At 37.8% G+C, this 20,919-nt stretch overlaps 3 protein-coding genes across 4 annotated transcripts; all 3 read left to right on the top strand.

Annotated features, from left to right (window-relative positions):
- Nucleotides 1-895: 895 nt before the first annotated feature.
- LOC103929619 (uncharacterized protein At1g76070-like) lies at nucleotides 896-1,354 on the top strand. Its single transcript, XM_009338840.1, has one exon. It carries the CDS (start codon nucleotides 896-898, stop codon nucleotides 1,352-1,354), a length of 459 nt encoding a protein of 152 aa, XP_009337115.1.
- A 2,287-nt stretch (nucleotides 1,355-3,641) lies between these two features.
- Nucleotides 3,642-14,823, top strand: LOC103953430 (phospholipase D delta-like). The gene is made up of 10 exons (XM_009365162.3): nucleotides 3,642-5,309; nucleotides 10,601-10,717; nucleotides 11,018-11,212; nucleotides 11,373-11,675; nucleotides 11,824-11,892; nucleotides 12,002-12,149; nucleotides 12,589-12,737; nucleotides 13,088-13,240; nucleotides 13,529-13,729; nucleotides 14,070-14,823. The coding sequence occupies exons 1-10, from the start codon at nucleotides 4,374-4,376 to the stop codon at nucleotides 14,364-14,366; spliced, it is 2,568 nt and encodes an 855-aa protein (XP_009363437.2). The 5' UTR covers nucleotides 3,642-4,373; the 3' UTR covers nucleotides 14,367-14,823.
- A 1,567-nt stretch (nucleotides 14,824-16,390) lies between these two features.
- LOC103929583 (serine/arginine-rich splicing factor SR45a-like) lies at nucleotides 16,391-19,570 on the top strand. 2 transcript variants are annotated; one of them, XM_018643096.2, is made up of 8 exons: nucleotides 16,391-16,528; nucleotides 16,622-16,641; nucleotides 17,579-17,710; nucleotides 17,834-17,857; nucleotides 18,017-18,116; nucleotides 18,228-18,377; nucleotides 18,973-19,042; nucleotides 19,136-19,570. In XM_018643096.2, exons 1-8 carry the CDS (start codon nucleotides 16,526-16,528, stop codon nucleotides 19,369-19,371), a joined length of 735 nt encoding a protein of 244 aa, XP_018498612.2. In that variant the 5' UTR covers nucleotides 16,391-16,525; the 3' UTR covers nucleotides 19,372-19,570. The 2 variants fall into 2 exon arrangements, with proteins under 2 accessions (XP_018498612.2, XP_018498611.2); XM_018643095.2 differs by having other exon boundaries at nucleotides 16,396-16,528; nucleotides 17,834-17,863.
- Nucleotides 19,571-20,919: the final 1,349 nt, after the last annotated feature.

Raw genomic sequence — 20,919 nt, 5'->3', positions numbered from 1 at the left:
TGCGATCCCGAAATTATGCTTCCGTTCACGGAAATTCGAGGGCCTAATTAGATGAGCGAATTGATGAAAAGAAAGTTTTTACTCAAGAGGTTACGCACAAAGCTCACAAAATGCTATTGGTTTAATTTATGTCTTGCTTTTCTACAAGAAATATTTTCAAATGGGTATGAGGAGAGATTGAATTTGGATGGAAGATGACATACATATTACTCTAGTTAACTGACATAATTAATATAGAATGAACAGTAAAATTATTGTGATTCCTAGGTTCTCCTAGGCCCATTTAGCTAGAATGGTAATAGAATAGTAATTGCTCATTACTGGGTATTAGATTGATGACTCCACGTTCGCATGTAAAAACGATGGATATTGATCATATGTTTTGGTTTTGATTCTCTCTTTTGTTGGAATTAAATTCAAGTACACATTCACGAATGAAGGAGTGAACCAGCAAAAATTGCTCATAATCTCTGACGAAACTACTAACTGACCCTTTAAAATAAAAAAGTTATAAAATATGTTTCAAAATATTTGCTCTTGATCCTAAGTCATAAACAAAAGATTTTGACTTGTGGATGTAAACCTCCTATCTGAAATACTGAAAAATAACAAAATTAAAAATCACATTCGACTTTGGAGATTGCACTGCTGTTTGCCACGTGGAGGATGCATTGTCAATCCAAATTTTTTATTTTGGCCGGCAAAAACCCTTTGCCTTTCCATCGCACAAGCTGATATTGTGAAGAGGTCAACATTCTAATTCCCATTCCGGCTCCCCCAAAGCCCCTAAAGGCATTTCTGCGTATATAAATGTAGATATACAAATATACACACACACATATATATATACTGTATATGAATATATAAGTAGACAAAAATCACAACAATTAAGTCGATGGAGAAACCATTAAAACGAATGGGAAGCAAGATTTTAACGTTTCTATCAAAAGCTGCACAGCCGGCCGTGATCACGTTCCACAGCCCACCTCCGAGCCCTAGAAAAGCAGCCGGTCCGATGATACGGATATTTCCTCCTGAATCCAGAAGGAAAACCAGGAGTGGAATTACCTTTGCTTCCAAAGAACCCACCTCCCCAAAGGTCTCCTGCATGGGGCAAGTCCATGGCAAGAAGAAGAGCAAAAGCAAATCAAATAGTACTGGTTCTGCTCCAGTTTCATGTATTCCTAAAGAGGTGAAGAACAAGCCGGCTAGGGTTTCGAGCAAGGTTCCGAAAGAAGTAGCCCTCCCGGAAGAAGGTAATGAAAATAGGAACCGTGATGGAGCTCCAGAAAGGGTGCCTTCTTTGGGTCAGATGAAGAGGTTTGCCAGTGGTCGTAGCACGTTGGCGGATTGATTTGTGACTGGAGGTTCGTGATGATCAGAAGAATGACGTGACACATGAGGTAAGGGGAGAAGAAGATGAAGATCATAGGGATGTGAAGAAGGAAGCTGTTGCTTTAAGGAAATGGAGGACCTTTTCTTCTCACCCTTTGCCTCTTCAATCGTAAAACACATATGCACGAATCAATCATTGTTTATATTTTGAAACTTAGGTTTCGAAATAGAAATTAAATATCTGTGGATTTAATTCAGGTTTATGTAAATATTAATTGTTCTACCATGATTTCATGACTATTGATATTTTTAACTAGAATGCTTCTTTTTGCTTGAGAACCAAACAACTGCCACTTCCTCTAAGTTTAATTACATGTTTTATTTGGTCAAATAGAACTGCTTGATACTTGGATGAGTTGAATTTGAGAACGTTTTGGAAGTGCTAATTAGAGATACACTTATGTTTATAAGCGTTTTTATAGAAAGCGGTTTTATAATTAAAAGTAACTTAAACTTTCCATTTAAGAATTCATATGCTTTTGAAAGTGATTTTTAAAGAAGCAATTGAAAAGGCTAAAAAAACACTTTCAAGTGCTTTCATACCAAAAGCACTTTGGCATTTTCATGTCCAACATTTGTTAGCTGGCTTTTCATTACATGAACATTCTTTTTCGCTGGAGATTTGTATTTTGGGCTCTTTAGTAGGACTAGTTTGGTGGTTCATTTAGGCCCAAAATCGACCCATTCTGAAATATTTCAAGCCCACAATAATTAAACTTCATTCTTACAAAGATACCAAAATCATCCAAACCCTATGTTGCAGTCCCTTTGGCACTATCTATCCGCAAGCCGTCCTTCACAATCATGTGGGGTTTTCTCCATTTGGAAACTAAAATTTGGAAAACATGATGGAACCATTGATATTTAGGAAAGTAACTTCTACGACACGAGTATACAGTTATCGTGAAGTTTTCTTTTATTTATATCACATGTAAAATTGGCACAAAACGCTACAGTACTGTGTTGTATAACTAACGCATGACAACACGGTGATAGCATACCAATATCATGGTCCATGAAAGTCTATGGATAGTTTGACTTGGCACTTGGCGTATAGATAAATGTGGAAAGCTTGTGATAACGAGTGTGAGGCTGGGGACAACTTCCCAACCAGACTGATTGTGATTTGTGGGCCGGTAGGTTAAAGCTGTAAAGCAAAATAAGCAGTTTTTTTCTGCTTTTGAATGGTGCTTTCACGTTTGGATTGGGGAAGTTGGATTAAGCACAAAAGTAATAAGCACCTAATCCACTTTCTGCTTCTGCTTTTGGAGGGACAAGTTATTAAAATAGTGTATGTGACACTATTCCTATAGTTTGTGGACTGCATTCTGAATTTCTGACCACCTAGCTTCGAAGCTGCTAGGAGATGACACCCACAAATATGGCTCTCCTATGGAGAGAATCTACCATGCAATCGAGCGTGCATACTGTGTTTTATTATCTTCGTCACGTGATAAGAAAATAAATTTAGAGGTGACTAATATAATAATGTACTCGCCAATTGACAAAAACACTAAATGATGATACGTTGCAAACTTAACAGTCATTCTTAGTATAAAATTTTGAGTGTAATTGTTTCTTTATATTTTTTTCTCTACCATTTTCATTTAAAAGGAATCATGAAATGCTTAGAAATCTCTCCCCTCCTAATTTGCAAACATCTTACTTTGTGTGTAACACATAAAAACTATATAGATTCTATGCATTTAATAACATTATGAAAACATGTAGTTCCCAAAGCATCATAAACATTGGAGAATCCCATTTGAGAATTGATATCATTTATCATCGGAGATTTTCAAAGATTTCGTGCTTAATTTTAAAATGGGTAGGTATTGATTGATGGTATAAGTAGTTGGATCCACAACTCACCCAAAATATGAAGTGAACATGCTCAATTATTTTCATGGGTCTCACTCACACTCCATGCGTACTACCCAATTATTGCACACCAAACACCCCAACTCATTTTTGGAATCCCCTATTCTTCTTCCCGTAAAAAGAAATTTCATCAAGAACAGAGTCAAACGAGAAAGCAATTAAAACCACAATAACTCTTTTTGAAAGAACAAGAGAGTGGTCATTTCTATAAATAGAGAAAAAAAAGAAAAAAAAGAAAGAAAGATGAATTGACGCCGATCCCAAGATCATAGTCAAAGGATCGGTTGCTAGGTTTTTTTCATTTAAGGATTAGAGTTTTTTCTTGAAGGTTTTTGTTATTGGTCTCTGATAGACTTTTGATTTGATTATTCAAATTATTAACTTCATTCGTGTTTACTAACACATAAAAAATAAAAATACGATCTCACTTTCAAATTCATAATTAGATAATCTCATAATCATAAATTTGATAAGTTATGAGATTAGTTGACGCAATTCTCAATTTTTATCGGGATCTCTTATGCTTAAATTCTCCAATACATTTACTTGCACCATCCTCATAACTAAATAGGAAATAATTTCGCTTGCACATTTTAGAGCATGTTTACTTAACACAAATGAAAAAAAAAAAAAAAAAGAATCAAAAATTAAAAATAGGAGAAAGAAATGGAATCATAAGAACTAGTACGGATTTTAAGTAAATATTTGTACTTTTTTGGTTCATCATGTGTAAATAGACCGAGACAAGAGGAATGTCGAAACTACGGAAAAAAATTGACACCTCTCCCTCTCAAGATTCATGTCGTGTGCAAATTGCTCGAACTTTCCCGAAATATAAACCCAATTATTATTTTTTTATTTTTTATTTTTTTTGGTAACGGACAGTAACTTCCTGGCCCCACTCACACTTTGTTTTCACGGGATTTTAAAAAGCCCCCAAATCCCTCCGAGGTGCCACGAGGTCCTCTGCAACTCCCACCTTCTCTGCCTATAGGCAACGCCAAACCCCATAAACCCAGCTTTTGTCACTATTCACACCACCGCAAACCCAGCAAATCTGGTATACCAAATTACGTTTTGTACACTGACCTCCGGAAATGGCCGAAAAGACGTCGGAGCGGGTGACCTACCTGCACGGCGACCTCGACCTCACAATCGTCGAAGCCTGCCACCTCCCCAACATGGACATAGTCTCCGAGCGCTTCCGCCGCTGCTTCACCGCCTGCGACACCATCAACATATCCTGCCACCGCTCCGCCGAAGACGACGGCCGAGACCGCAAGCCCCACGGACCCCACCGCAAGATCATAACCAGCGACCCCTACGTCACCGTTGTGGTCCCCCAGACCACCGTCGCCCGGACACGTGTCATTAAGAACTCCCAGAATCCGCAGTGGAAGGAGCATTTCTTTATCCCGCTGGCTCACCCCGTGACTAACCTCGAGTTTCAGGTCAAAGATAACGACGTCTTCGGCGCCGAGATAATCGGAACCGCCAAGATCCCAGCCGAGAAAATCGCCACCGGAGAGCCCATCTCCGGGTGGTTCCCGATTATCGGACCTTCCGGGAAGCCCCCGAAACCCGACTCGGCGATCCGGGTCGAATTGCAGTTCACGCCGTTCGAGAAAAACCCATTGTACAAACAAGGCATAGCGGGGGATCCGGAACACAAGGGCGTGCCGCACACGTATTTCCCGCTCCGGAAGGGAAGCTCCGTGCGATTGTACCAAGACGCGCACTGCCCGGAGGGGCTGCTGCCGGAGATTCAGTTGGACGGCGGGAAGGTGTATAAGCAGGAGAATACGTGGGAGGACATTTGCTATGCGATTTCGGAGGCGCACCACTTGATTTACATTGTGGGTTGGTCGGTGTTTCACAAGGTGCGGCTGATTCGGGAGCCGAGCCGGCCGCTGCCGCGCGGGGGAAATTTGACGCTCGGCGATTTGCTGAAGTACAAGTCGGAGGAGGGCGTGAGGGTGTTGCTGTTGGTGTGGGACGATAAGACCTCGCACGACAAGTTCTGCTTCAAAACGGTGACATTTCTAAACCTGCATTGTCGTTTTGATTTACTTTTTCTTGATATGGTATGTCGGGTATGTAGCCTTGGTGTAGATAATATTTTTTATTAAAAAAAAAAAACACTTTTGAAACTTGCATAGGCTTTGAAGTATGCCATCATTTCTAGACTAAAAACCTGCATTGTGTAGTTTGTGTAATGCTTGAGTTAGTTTAAATACGACGGTCTGTATTAGATGAAGTGTACTTGTTGTTAACCTAGTTTTAGGGGGATGGGTTGATGTACCATGTAGAGTGGGTTGTTTTCTGCCCTCTTGTACATTATTGTCACCAATAGTGTTTCTTGTTGTCAATCCCCTTAATTCAAGGGATGCGTATCTAGTAGTTGTTTACTTTTGGTTGTTAGCTTTTAGGCTTAAATCAAGGAGGGATAGGGGGCTTGTTCCTTCTCTTCGATATACATATATTGGTTAGGTCTTGTAATCTTTTTCCTGACAATGAATATACGACTTGAAAACTCCAAAATGGTATCAGAGTAGTGACCCTAACCGGCCTGTCTCTATGTACTCTCTTGAGAGATTTTTTGAGCTTTTTATTTATTTATTTATTTTTTATTTTTTTTATTTGTTCTTCAAACATGGCTGAAGAAAGTTCAGTACATGGCGAAGGAGATAGCTCTCATGCTGCTCCATCATCACCTCGCTCAGACGTTGATGTCAACCCAAATCAACGTCTTAGTTCTGTCTTACTAAATGAGTTTAACTATCTTCCCTGGGAGAGAGCAGTCACTCTTGCCTTGGGAGGACGATCAAAGCTTGGCTATGTCAATGATGCTATTCCAATGCCTAAGAAGCCCTCACCAGATTACGATGCTTGGTTGTGCAAAGACCAGTTGGTCATGTCGTGGCTACTCAACTCTATGGATCGTAAGATTGCAAAAATTTTCAGTTATGTTGAATCCTTCTTGACTCTTCGGAAAAATCTCAAGGAAATGTATGGGAATCAAAATAATGCAGCTCGAGTGTTTCAGTTAAAGAAGGATATTGCTAGCCTGCAACAAGAAGGAAATTCATTTGTGCAACACCTTGGAAAGTTGACCACCATGTGGAATGAGTTGAATGTGTACCGACCACACACCATCGATGTTGGCTGTGTTAACTAAGAGAGCTGAGGAGGACAAGATCTTCCAGCTTCTAGCAAACCTAAGTCCTGAATACGAAGACCTTCGAAGCCACATCCTCATGAATCCAGACCTGCCTTCTTTCTTAAGTGTGTGTGTCACGATTCAAAGGGAAGAAGTTCGCAGAAAAATCATGACCGTGGTAGTTAAGGCAAATATACCAGAAGCTAGGGTTCATTTTTCTAACCACAAACCTGGTGAGGAGAAGGGCTACAAAGGAAGAAGATCTGGTTTGAAATGTAGTCAATGTGATGCTGGTGGGCATTCAGGAGATCATTGCTGGATTCTTCATCCAGAGCTAAGGCCAAAGTTCCCTACGGACAACAACAAAAGTTCTTTTAAGGGTTCACACAACACTTCTTACAAGGCAAATCATGTTGCCACCACTTCATCCGAGGGAGCATTGAAGTTCACCTCCAATCCAGCCACTTTAATCAATGAATTTGTTGCCTTCCTTCATAAGAAACAAGGTCATGGAGATAGTGAAGGACCAACGAATTAGTGTGACAACAATCAAACTGCCGTACTAGGACAGTTTGCTGGTTTTCTGGTTGAAAATGAAGGTGTGATACAACAAGATATCTCAGGTATCTTACACTCTTTCTCAACTGCTCTCAAAGTAGGTAATGTGCATGATTATTGGATTATAGATTCATGAGCCACTGATCATATGACTAAAAAGTCTACAAACTTGCATAACTTTGAAAAACTTTCAACTCCATCTCAAGTGTCAGTTACTAATGGCAAGGGTGCTATGGTTGTAGGAAAAGGAAAAACACACGTAATCTTAAATGATGTCAAGTCTGAGGCTCTTTATGTCCCTTCATTCTCTTTTTCAACTTTTACTGTTGGCAAGATCACAAGCTCATTAAATTGTCTTGCCATTTTCTCTGAAAAAAAAGTGATTTTTCAAGATTTAGTCACCAAGAAGACGATTGGTGAAGGATTTTTCTTAAATGGTCTCTACTACCTTTCCAAGCATACTCAAGTTCCCAAGGTTTTTCAAGTTACTTCAAGCTTAGCTCAAGAACAACAATTTTGGCATCAACGACTAGCACATCCTTCTGAAAAAGTCCTATCCACTTTGTTCCCAACTTGAGCAAAATTACAATCTCTTGTGATGTGTGTCGCTTCTCTAAGTTTACTAGATTACCATTTACCTCCTCTTTGTCTAGGGCTAGTAATCCTTTTGAAATCATGCGTTTCGATGTTTGGGGACCAATTCTAGAGTCTTTTGATGGATACAAATACTTTGTAACTTTTGTGGATGATTTCACAAGTATCACTTGGTTGTACCTTCTGAAATTTAAAAATGAAGTGATGAATGTTTTTCAAGATTTTCATAGACTTGTGGCCACACAATTTGCTTCAAAAATTCATGTTTTACTATCAGATAATGGCACTAAATATATGTCTCATAACATGTCAGAATATCTGAGCATGCATGGTATACTACATCAAACAAGTTGTGTTGGAACACCCCAACAAAATGGGGTAGCCGAGAGGAAGAATAGAGATCTACTTGAGAAGACTAGAGCTCTTATGTTTCACATGAATGCGCCTAAGAAATTTTGGTCTCAGGGAGTTCTCATTGCAACATATCTCATCAATAGATTACCTAGTAAGGTGTTGAACTTTAAATCACCTTATGAAGTCTTGAAAGACAAAAAGATCAATTTATCACATTTGAGAGTCTTTGGGTGTACATGCTTTGTTCACATTCAAGCACAAAATCGTGACAAGCTAGACCCAAGGGCTGCCAAATGTGTCTTTCTAGGTTATTCATCCACCCAAAAAGGTTATAAGTGTTACAATCCAACAACTAGAAAAATAGTTGTTTCAAGGGATGTTAGATTTGAAGAAAAAGTTCCTTGCTTCTCACGACCATTGGATGATTCTAGACAGGGGGAGCATTTACTAGATTTATTTCCAACTCCATATCCAAATGAAGAAGATGCAACATGCATGTCTAGCGAGCATGAACTAGATGCTAGCAACCTTCACTTCGTGACACATCCTGAAGAGGAATTCTCCACTCCTTTGGAGTCTCCTCTTTCAGAGACTCCTTCCAACAATGACATTACTCAGTTGCCTGCAGTCCACTCTCCTCCAGTTAGTCGCAATCCTGCTCGTGAGAGGAAACTTCCCTCCAAGTTACATGACTATGTGACATACACTACCAGGTATCCTTTTGACTGTTGTTATTGATTATAGCGAAGTCTCACCATGTTTTGCTGCGTTCTTAAGTGCTATTAATGAAGCTCGTGAACCACAAAGTTTTCAAGAAGCTAATCTTCATAATGAGTGGAGAACTGCCATGGAAGCTCTTCATGAACATCACACATAGACCATAGTGAAACTGCCAAAAGGGAAAAAGGTAGTGGGGAGCCAATGGATATACAAAACCAAGTTCCATTCAAATGGCACGGTTGAAAGACATAAGGCTCGCTTCGTTACTCGAGGATTTACACAAACCTATGGGGTCGACTATAAGGAGACATTTGCTCCCGTGGCAAAAATGAACACTGTTAGGGTGTTGTTGTCAGTTGCAATCAACAATGCATGGCCTCTCTTTCAAATGGATGTTAAAAATGTTTTTCTGCATGGTGAACTTGAAAAAGAGGTTTACATGAAGCTTCCCCCAGGTCACCCTCAATCAAATAACCTAGAAATGGTGTGCAAACTTCATAAATCCATTTATGGTCTCAAGCAAAGTCCACGTGCATGGATGCCAAGTTAAGACATGTTCTAGAAAGAGTTGGTTTTCTTTGAAGCACTGCTGATTCCTCTCTATTTGTTCGTTCTAGCTCAGTAGGTAAACTCATTGTGCTAATATATGTTGACGATCTATGACAGGTGATAATATGTCAGAGATTAATGCTCTTAAATAGTATCTCAACAAGAAGTTTGCAATCAAAGATCTTGGCACTCTAAAATATTTTTTGGGAATCGAGATGGCACACTCTCGCAATGGCTTCTTTCTCAACCAACGCAAGTATGTTATTGACCTTTTTCACGAAGCAAATATGATAGATTGCAAGCCTGCTCGCACTCCCTTGGATGGCAACTTGAAGCTGAAAACTCACGGTGATGTCATTCCAAACATACGTTACTGTCAAGGGATGGTTGGCAAACTCATTTATCTGACTATCACACGCCCTGATACATCACATGTTGTCAATCTTGTTAGCTAGTTTATGCACTCTCCAACCGTGGATCATTTGAAGATTGTTCAGCGTGTGCTTCGTTATCTCAAGGGTTCTGTTGGTAGAGGAATTATTATGCGCAACAAATGGATCATTTGAAGATTGTTCACCAGATGCTGACTGGGCGGGCAATTCTCTCGTTCGCAAGTCTACCACAGGTCTTTGTACCTTTGTAGGAGGCAACCTAGTTACCTGGGAAAGCAAGAAACAAAGTGTGGTTGCACGCTCCAGCGCCGAGGCTGAATATCATGCTAAGGCATCCACTGCGTGTGAACTAATTTGGCTCAAACACCTTCTGTTGGACTTAGGTTTTTCTCATTAGCAATCGATGTCCCTGCACTGTGATAACCAGGCTGCAATGCACATTGCATCGAATCCGGTATTCCATGAAAGAACTAAACATATCGGGGTTGATTGCCACTACGTTAGCAATCAAGTTCAATCGAAGGTGATTCAGACTCACTACACACGCAGTCATGATCAACTAGCAAATATTTTCACAAAAGGATTGACATCTGCTGTTTTTCAGCGTCTTTTGTTCAAGCTTGGATCAATTGACCCATTTGATCCAACTTGAGGGGGAGTATTAGATGAAGTGTACCTGTTGTTAACCTAGTTTTAGGGGGATGGGTTGATGTACCATGTAGAGTGGGCTGTTTTCTGCCCCCTTGTACATTGTTGTCACCAATAGTGTTTCCTGTTGTCAATCCCCTTAATTCAAGGGATGTGTATCTAGTAGTTATTTACTTTTGGTTGTTAGCTTTTAGGCTTAAATCAAGGAGGGATAGGGGGCTTGTTCCTTCTCTTCGATATACGTATATTGGTTAGGTCTTGTAATCTTTTTCCTTACAATGAATATACAACTTGAAAACTCCAATAGTCTGGAAATTGGGTCATAACGTGAAAGTTGGATTGGATGCAGGCAGGAATGATGGCGACGCATGATGAAGAAACAAAGAAGTTTTTCAAGCATTCATCTGTAAATTGTGTTCTGGCAACTCGCTACGCGAGCAGTAAGCTTAGCATTATAAAACAACAGGCAGGTTTCAGTTATGACATTTTGTAGTTTGGTATTGACACTGTTTTTTTTGTCCCTTTTGCTTTTGCTCATTTGTTTAATGCAATCTCCAAGTTATGGATATATCCCGAATACTGACCATTTGGGTACAATTGGCCAGAACCTTCTGTGTTTTGAGAATAACTTCTTCATTGCAATCCACTTATTGCTTTTATCGGAGATTTTGTTTTATTTCAGAATAGTTTACGGTTTACTTGACGTTCTTTTCTACTGAGCTGATCAACATTTTGAATTTAACAAGCACTGTATGGGTTTGAACAGGTTGTTGGAACCCTCTTCACCCACCATCAAAAATGTGTTCTTGTGGACACACAGGCATATGGTAATAATCGGAAGATAACTGCGTTTTTAGGAGGTCTTGATCTTTGTGATGGTCGTTATGACACACCCGAGCACAGACTGTTTCGTGATCTTAACACTGTATTTGAGGGTGATTTTCATCAACCTACTTTTCCTGTAAGTAATTGGCGATGGGTTTTATTATCTGCATTGCATCTAGGCTCTAGCATACTGTATCCCTTTTTCTTTTGTATATTATGCTGTAATTAGAATGATATATAATGAGACTTCTTTAATGCGTATCTTTCCGCATGTTCATGGTGTATTCTTGTAATAGGCTGGAACCAAGGCTCCAAGACAACCATGGCATGACTTGCACTGTAGAATAGATGGGCCTGCTGCATATGATGTTCTTATAAACTTTGAGCAACGTTGGAGGAAAGCAACACAGTGGAAGGAGTTTGGACTATTACGTAAGAAGGTTTCACATTGGCATGATGATGCTTTGATAAAAATTGACCGCATCTCCTGGATACTAAGTCCTCCCCTATCTGTTTCAAAGGATAGTACAACTATTCCAGAAGACGACCCTTCCTTGTGGGTTAACCGTGAAGAAGATCCTGAGGATTGGCATGTTCAGGTGGAGATGCAACTTTCTTGCCCTCCTTTCTGTTGTTTTCTGTTTCTTTTAATAATTTTATTTTGGTGGGTATGCACACACACACACAATATATTGTTTCTGTAGTAAAAAGGAGAATCAAGTTGGTAATTTCTTCCTTCTCTTGTAGATTTTCCGGTCCATTGACTCAGGATCACTGAAGGGATTTCCCAAAGCTGGCCGTGCTGCTGAGGCCCAGGTTTTTATTTGATTCCCCCTCTTGTTCCCCCTTCTTCTATCTGTCTTCCATTTTTATACTTTTAAATGGGCGGCCTAAATCTGATCATACCTCTTTATTGTAACTGCAGAATCTTATCTGCTCAAAGAACCTGGTAATAGATAAAAGCATTCAAACAGCATACATCCATGCAATCAGATCGGCCCAACGTTTTATATATATCGAAAATCAGTATTTTCTTGGTTCATCATATGCGTGGCCAGATTATGAAAATGCAGGTGAGATGACAATGTTTAATGCTTGTTTTCTAGGAATTAATGTTTATATTTTGGGAGCAAAATTTTAGTTTTGTAAAACAGTACAGTAGCTTGTTATTTCATGTGTGCATAATTGCACTTGGAATTTATGGTTCAAGCATTTTGTACATGGGAAGCAGCTCAATTTGCTGTTATGTTATCCTTAATTGACTAGAAGTCTAGAAATATTGAAAGTTTGCATCTGCTTTTGGTTTCTTCGTCGTTGGGTTTACACAAATTTTAGCCTCAATTACCCTATATTTTTGCACCTGCCACCTAACCTGTAACTACTTCGCTTATGTCAAATTCATAATTCTTCTGTTTGCAAACATTTAAGTAAACATCGTTATTAATTGATAGTAGATATCTCCTTTCTTATGATTAAAATTTATCTGACTATTTTCTCTCATGGTGTGTACAGGAGCTGATAATCTTATCCCAATGGAGTTGGCATTAAAGATTGTTAGCAAAATTAAAGCTAATGAGAGATTTACAGTCTATGTCGTTTTACCTATGTGGCCTGAAGGTGATCCAAAAACTGCTGCAATGCAAGAAATTCTCTTCTGGCAGGTATGTGGTTATCTAATATATAAATATACGCGGAAATCACACGGTTGTTAAATAGGACTACGAAATTGGATATTATGATCTTCGAATGACTAGGATAAATAGTGATGGACTTTTTGCTTCGACATCATTGATTCTCTTTGCTAGCAGCTTGACTAGACCCGAATCAACAGGAATTTGTTCATGGAAATTATTGGCTTAGCCTTAGAATTATTTGTTTGATGTTGCGCATAATGTTGGTATCTAATCTTTAGATGTCTAGGATAAGGGGAATTGAGAAACTGCTTAACAAATAAGAACCGAAAGGACACGTGAAAGTTTCTTTCTGACTTGTGTATATTTGCTATTTGCAGAGCCAGACAATGCAAGCGATGTATAGTGTCGTTGCACAGGCACTGAAATCGGCGCAGCTTCAGGACTCACATCCTCAAGATTACCTAAGTTTCTATTGCCTGGGTAAACGGGAAATACCTCCTGAGGATATGGCAAATGACAATGCATCTTCGGTAATTATTTGAAAACAATTGTCATCTGCACCACTCTAATAGTCGAACTCATTGAATTCTAACTTCTTTGGTTGACCTAAGTTAAATTGTAGGCCCTTGATCCCTATGGCTAATAACAAAAAAAAAAAAAAAAAAAAAAACCAAAATGGTTTGTTTATTGGGTTCGACGGTTATTATCAAGATCTGTCACATGTATACTACATTTTGGAGTGGATAAGATATCTGCTTTAATTTATTGTCAGCTGGAAACTCTTCAGATGTTGGTCTTCATAATTTATTTTCTTTCAGGTTTCCGATTCATTTAAATATAAGCGGTTCATGATTTATGTTCATGCCAAGGGTATGGTAGTAGATGACGAGTATGTACTACTGGGATCTGCCAATATCAACCAAAGATCAATGGCTGGTACAAAAGACACTGAGATAGCTATGGGTGCGTATCAACCCCATCACACTTGGGCTGCGAGGAAGAAACATCCGTTTGGTCAGGTCTGTAGCTTGCTGCACTTCTCTCTTGCTTTTCGCAACCTATAGTGGCCCACTACCTTTAGCGTCCACGAGACTTTATTAGCACTAGCTGTCGTAATTGTTCTTGTCTTGGACCCTTTGGTTTAGAGTAGCAGTTCCTTCTTGCCCCTTTATTCCATTATCTTCACAGAACAAGTTAAAGTGCATTTTATGCTAATTATCTCACAAATTTAGAATTTGTTGACAACATCAGAAATGTCCCTTCCTTCATCTTCTGTCTCAAAATATTTTGATGGTATATAACGGAAGGAAATAGTGAAAGACATGCTTTGATGAGACCTCCAATCTTCCGTTTATGCAGATATATGGATATCGAAGGTCGCTTTGGGCAGAGCACCTTGGTATTTTGGATCCATGCTTCCAAGAGCCTGAGAGTTTGGAATGTATGAGGAAAGTAAATGCGATTGCGGACGAAAACTGGAAGAGGTTCACAACACCAGAATTTACACTACTGCAGGGTCATCTTCTGAAGTATCCTATCCAGGTAGATGTTGATGGGAAGGTCGGCCCCCTGCCGGGACATGAAAACTTCCCTGATGTTGGTGGTAAAGTACTTGGAGCTCATTCCGCCGCAGTTCCTGATATGCTCACAACATAATCTCTCGACATTCTTATGTTCAAACGTGATTTGTGCAATCAATTTGAGGCGAGACATTGCTTAGTGTTCAAGTTACCAGATCAAAATAGTGGGCGTTGTTTGTTGTTGATTCAATTTTGTAAATTTGTGAGGTGAAATGATGTCACTTTGTGAATTTGTATCAAATGAAGCAGCAGTCCTTTTTTTTTTTTTCAATTTGTTGTATGTATTAAGGAATTTCGACAATGTGAATAGTGAAGTAGCAGTAATCTTTTTCTTTTTCTGTAAAACTATTAATCTACCCACCTCTTAAGAAATTTTTTTATTTTTATATAAGCGATATTTTAGACTAATTCATGTAACTACGAGAGCAAACTGACTCATCTAAACCATTATGTTTGTCTTTAATTCTTGGATAAATACAATTTACACCCTTAAATTTGGGTGCAATTGCAAATCATACCTCTTTTTTTTTTTTTTTTTTAACAAACGATATTATCTACAATAAGGGAAATGGAGTACGCTTAATGTGGTTCAAATTCGCCTTTAGCGAGAATCGAACTTAAGACCTCTCACTTACAAGTGAAGAGGAATATCACTAGACCGTAGTACTAAGTGACAATCATACCTCATCTTTAAAACAATGTAATGTCATACACAAACTTACAAATATATTTCAATGTTATACATTTGTTAATTAATCTATTTATTTAATCGTTAACTGATAACTTGACGTTGTATGAAAAGAATTAAAGAAAAATTAAGAAATAAATAAACTTATCAAAGAAAATAAACTTTGTTTATTTTTTGTTAATTATTCTAACATTTTCCATGTGGCACATTTTTTCCATCGACATCAGCGTAAATTCATAAATTTATGTATAATATTGTAATTGCACTAAAATTTAAGAGCGTCAACTGGAGTTTACCCGAAAATCTTTAATAAAAAGAAAATTACACCTAATAAAAATGTGCCTCGCCGTAGAGGATCGTTCCCGAACAAATATTGAATGTCATTCTCCGGTCCTACGCAGAAAATAGACGCAAAACAGCGCTTTCCAACCGTAACGATCCCTCAACTTTAATCCAAAAGAAAAAGGGGCTTTTGGATCTAGGTCCAAAAACTTAGATAGTTTTTGGGACCGAGTCCAGTTATTCAATTACATATTTTGATATCAATTTTGCCCCTTCAGATAAAAATATTTAAATTCTTTAATTTTTTATCATTTATTCAGTTTTTAAATTTTGAATATTTAAATACTCAAACTAAAATATTATCTAGTAACTACCTACTATTTATGAAGAAAACAAGACCGATATAATCTAGTAACTACCTACCTATTGTATAGGAAGAAAATGCTTTATACCTACAAAGCAGATATAATCTACCCGCAAAACAAAAATAAACTACTTATTGTATTGGAAGAAAAATGCTGGGAACCTACATGGTGGAACATAAAAATATAAATATGATATAATATACCTCCATTAAAGGAACGAATTTGGAGGAAAGAACGTAAAAATATCACCCATGAAAAGAAGAGACAAAAAAGAGAAGGATTGATAGAGGGGATTGTTTGGAAGAAGGAAAAAATGAGGGATGAAACAGACTGGGGGTTGAGGTGATTATATGGCTATAACTAATCCTACAATTAAGGGATTAGTTAAACCACAAATTATCTCATAATTAAGAAATTTTGTGTATTTACTACAATTCGTAAGCCTAAGGGGTAAATATGGTACAAACCACAAATAAACATACATGGAATCTCAATTATTGGACCTATTTCAATGAAGTGGACTAATTCTACTAATCTCTCACAAAATTGGATCTATATCAAATTATCCCAAAGAAAAAATGGTCCCTCAATTTTAATTCAATTGAAGACATGGTCATTTAACTTTTATTCAATTGGAGAAATAGACCTTTCAACATAATTTAATTTGACAAAATTTTGACTAAGTCGACGAAAATGATCATAGCTACATATTTTGATGAGTTAAGGAGTTAATAGAAATGAATTTTTAATTGAGAGATTATTATTCAAATTTGATTAAAGTTGAGGAAGCTTCAATTTACTCATCCCAGAAATCTTATTGACCGCAAACCCTAATTACCTCCGGTCTTTTCCCTCTCTGTTCTTTCTCTCTCTAGGGTCCTTCGCCTTTGCCCTCTGAAAATGGTAATTTCTCTCTAGAACATCGTATGCAGCTGTTCCATGCTCGACAAAAGTTCAAATTTTTAATCCCTTTTTTGTTTTACAATTTTTGTGCAGGCGGATTCTCCACGCAAAAAGTAAGCCCTAAAATCCCAAATCTTGTTTTCAATTTCTGGTTTGGAATTGCATCCTACCATGTTTTTTGAAAGAAAGAATTGTACTTTAACATGATATATGTATCCAGGCTTTCGATCTGTTGGAGTTTAGAATTCGCTGTGTGTTTAACTGATTTTTTGGGTGATGGATTGGGAACATTTCTTTTGCTATGTTTGTCTCTGGTTATCTCTCATTTTTCGTAAACTTTTGTGTAGAAACCGATACTTTAAGGGGCCTCCCTTAGCAATTATAGGAAAGGAACAACACACAAATTCCCTGTTTTAGGATTTTCAATATTAGCTAATTGTTTTAGAAATGCAGTTGATAGATATGCCGGAGCGCATGCGGGTTATGTTAGGTTCATGTGGTTGTGCTTGATGTGCTGCGCCGTAGTCTATGGAAGATATTCCGACGTGAAATTTGAGGGTTTCTCGGAGAGACCATAATGTGGCAACTGTTTTTACACGAGAGGGTTTGTTTACCATTTAAGTGCTGTAATTGTACCATAGATGTTTGTAATTTACTGTTAGGCTTCGAAGTTGTTCACTGTGTTATCCTATAGAAATATAGAATCAAGTGACCTGAAAGTTTATGCTTTTTGAGCATTTGTTTATTTTTTCCATCGCGTTTTCAAGAATGTTTCAAATTTGGCTTGGATAGTGGGTGAAATGCCCAATTTGGAACATTCTAGTATCTCTCAATATGGTTAATATGTTCATGCAAGGGTTAATATGGTAATTCTAGGGTCTGTTAAATTCACTAAAGATAAATGTTATTTTGGATAGAATATTAGGTTTGAGTTGGCGGTCTTAATTATGTAGATTCACTATGCAGCAGAGTTCAAATCAGATTATCAATGTTTATTTTTTATTTATTTGAAGTTGTTCAAAAAATTTATGTTGTGTATGGATAAATAAGGTATTCACGATCCCCGTCTCCATGGAGAGCTCAGTCCAGGTCCAGGTCCAGGTCTTGGTCTAGGCCGAGGCCACGGTCAAGATCATTGTCTAGGCCACCAAGGCAGAGGTCTCGCTCTAGAAGTCGCGGCAGGTTGGTGTTAATTTTTTGCTTATATGTACTTTTCACTATGTTACTTATTGACCTTAATAACTTTAATATTTTGGCCGTGTACCACTTATATTTCTGATACATGGTTGGCATTTTTTGGTGCAGATCAAGGTCCAGAAGTCCTGGCAGGTTGGTGTAAGTTTTGGTTTTTCTTTTGGGTAGTATATGTGTTTCTAAAGTTGAATCTTGTCAAACCTTGTTCCGATTGACGACACTGATATTTTTCTGTGCTGGCCACATGGGCTGATGGTGCTGCTAGTGCTCAACTTAGTCTCTTTTTTGTGGTAGGGCTGCTGCTATAAATCCTGGAAATACACTGTATGTGACCGGCCTATCTACAAGGGTCTCAGAGAAGGATGTTGAAAGGCATTTTTCAAAGGAGGGAAAGGTGCTTCGATTTTATAGTTTGTTTTAAAGTTAATTGTTTTAGAACTTTTTATTGAAACGTGGTGTACTGATGAATTTTTCATTTATAATATTTGCTTGCATTCATCCTCAGGTAGCTTCATGCTTTCTTGTTATGGAGCCTCGGACTCGGATTTCTCGTGGTTTTGCCTTCATTACGATGGACTCAGTTGAAGATGCTGAACGGTGCATTAAAAATCTCAATCAGTCAGTTCTGGAAGGTCGATACATAACTGTTGAGAGGGTAATGTGATTTTAATATGGTGATAAACTTGAAACCATCTAGTTGGGTTTTCTTGTTCTTAACTTGGAAGTTTTCTGGTTATATTCAGAAGTCATTGCGTCAGCTATGTTGGCAGCAATCACAGATGATGAGTTTATCCATGTCAACTTTAGAAACAGCTTGATCAATGGCAAGCTTAAACAGCATTTCAAATGCGCCTGATCAACTAAACATAGCAACTATATTCCAACAACTATACAACTTCAGCATTCACTTTCAACTTTCAACCCTCAACTAATCCACGGACATTACGAACAACTTTCTAATCAGGCTTTTATGGTATTTCATAACTGGCATTCATTTTATGGACATTAATCGTATCACGTAGGTGCCCGGATATCTTGTGCTTGTTTCTGTGTCCAGATTTACCACTTTATCTAGATTCTTCTAAGTTGTTAAAATATGTACTCTGGAATCCGAGTTTATTAAAAATGACGTCGCTTGGAGATTTCTGTTTCTGTTGTTTTTTACAACTTTGTTTATGATATTTTTTTTTATTCATTTTGAGATTGTGTGCCAGAAGTTTCAGTAATTGAGGGTTTATGATTATTTTCAGTCCCGGAGGAAGCGACCAAGAACGCCAACACCTGGGCATTATCTTGGGTTGAAAAATACTAGAGACTATGGTATGTTTGATATGCTTTTCATAATAAATGATCTATTGCCTTTCTGTGGTTTGTGTGCCTCTCTCTCATATTTTATCTCTGCCTTGGTCACAGGCTACCGAGGTGATCGTGATCGAGATCGTGAACGTGATAGTGATCGTGGTAGGTACCGCGGGGGCTCAGGTCGTGATGACTATGGATATAGGAGGTCTCCAAGGCGCTCACCCTATAGAGGTGGCCGTGATTATTCTCCAAGGGGCGGCTCACCTTATGGCGGAAGATCAAGAAGAGAGAGGTCTTATTCTCCCTATGGAAGCCCGGAAAGAAAGTATGCTCGTGGCTCTAGATGAGTCTATATGTGATGTATCTCCCGTCTGTCAAAAGTGACAAATCTGGAAACACGATGTAGGAGTGTATCGATCTGCGTCTCGAAGTCTGCTGTTCCTCTTGTTTCGTTTTCTCGTGCTTTTTTTAACTAATTGTAGGATATTGCTGGTTTTAGACCTTGGATATGGGGTTTAAATATGTATGTGGCTTCCTTTTCGTCCATTTTGGTCTGCTTTTGGCATCTGCTTTTTTATAATTGAGGGAACAAGTCTTATCTAAGGCATGAAGTATAAATTGGCATAATCAGCTTGAGTTGGCTGATCGCCTTTGCCCATATATCATGCTCGGAAAAAATAGGGTTAAAATCTTCACCAAAAATTGAAACTTTCTCCTAATCTTTATCTATTCAAACTATATCACACATTATATTATATATGGGGAATCATCCTTCAATGCCAGGAGTCATTTCCAGATCATCTTTATAAGGATCATTGGCATTCTCAAATTATGTCCGTTCATCGTATATCGTGCAGTTATTTTTCAAATTGTGTCCGTTCATTGTATATCATGTGGTCATTTTTCGTCATGTACTATTTATATTTAATTTAAAATAAAAATATTTAAAATAATTTTTGACTGCACGATGTAGATGAATGGATACGATTTGAGAATTTTCAGGATCCTCACAAAGAGGATCATTATTCCCTCCAATGGACCAAAAATGGAGTACCACATATGCATCACTATAAAATCTTAAATGTTAATATCTAAGAAAGCCTCAACTTTTCTTAACTAAACCTTAAATAGGTGCAATAACACTTAAATTACTTGCAAGAACACTTGAACAATAAAGTCGTAAAAACACTTACACAGTTGCAAGAAAACTTGAGTGAAAACTTGAAACTTGATTGATGACTTGCAAAAATCCTTAATTAAACAGTTCATGAAGTTGCAAAAAAAATGTAGAGAGAAAAATACGAGAAAAATGCTAAGAAGATTTTCAAAAATAGAACTTTCAATGACTATCTATCATTCATTTTATTGTTCCAAAAAGATGAGGTGGCGAAAAATTCATGGAAAGTCTTCTTAGCATTTCTTAAAATATGAACATGTTGTGAAATGATGTAAATGCCTATATAAAACAAATAATTACATATAACTAAGGATGATGTTGAATAATAGAAGTAAAAAACATATAACTTCAATAGTAGAACTTGGATTTTTATTGTTTTAGTAATACTCGTATTTCCTCCCACATTTCTTTCTACGTTCATTTCTCATTACCCAAGTAAAAAAACATAAACATAGTGATACTTTAGTTCCATTCTACTTCAATTTCGGTTCAAATTCAGTAAATATAATATAATCTATACTAAAACATAAAACACTTTGAAACACTGTTGATAAGCACGCTGTGCTTCCTGTTTTAACCCTGCTAAGCAGGATCTTGTACAATCTTAAGTACTGGTTTGGTATTGAGGTGTTTTTATGAAAAATTGGTATAAAAAAAGGCTAAGCTCAAAAAGATGTTTGGTAAACACTTAAAAACAGCTCATTTTCCTAGTTTGAGG

The sequence above is a fragment of a genome, unplaced genomic scaffold, assembly GCF_019419815.1.
Source record: "Pyrus x bretschneideri cultivar Hongxiangsu unplaced genomic scaffold, Pyrus_bretschneideri_v1 Contig1, whole genome shotgun sequence".
Lineage (NCBI taxonomy): Eukaryota > Viridiplantae > Streptophyta > Magnoliopsida > Rosales > Rosaceae > Pyrus > Pyrus x bretschneideri.
The sequence above is the reverse complement of the archived record's forward strand: the minus strand, read 5'-3'. Positions and strand labels throughout refer to the sequence as shown.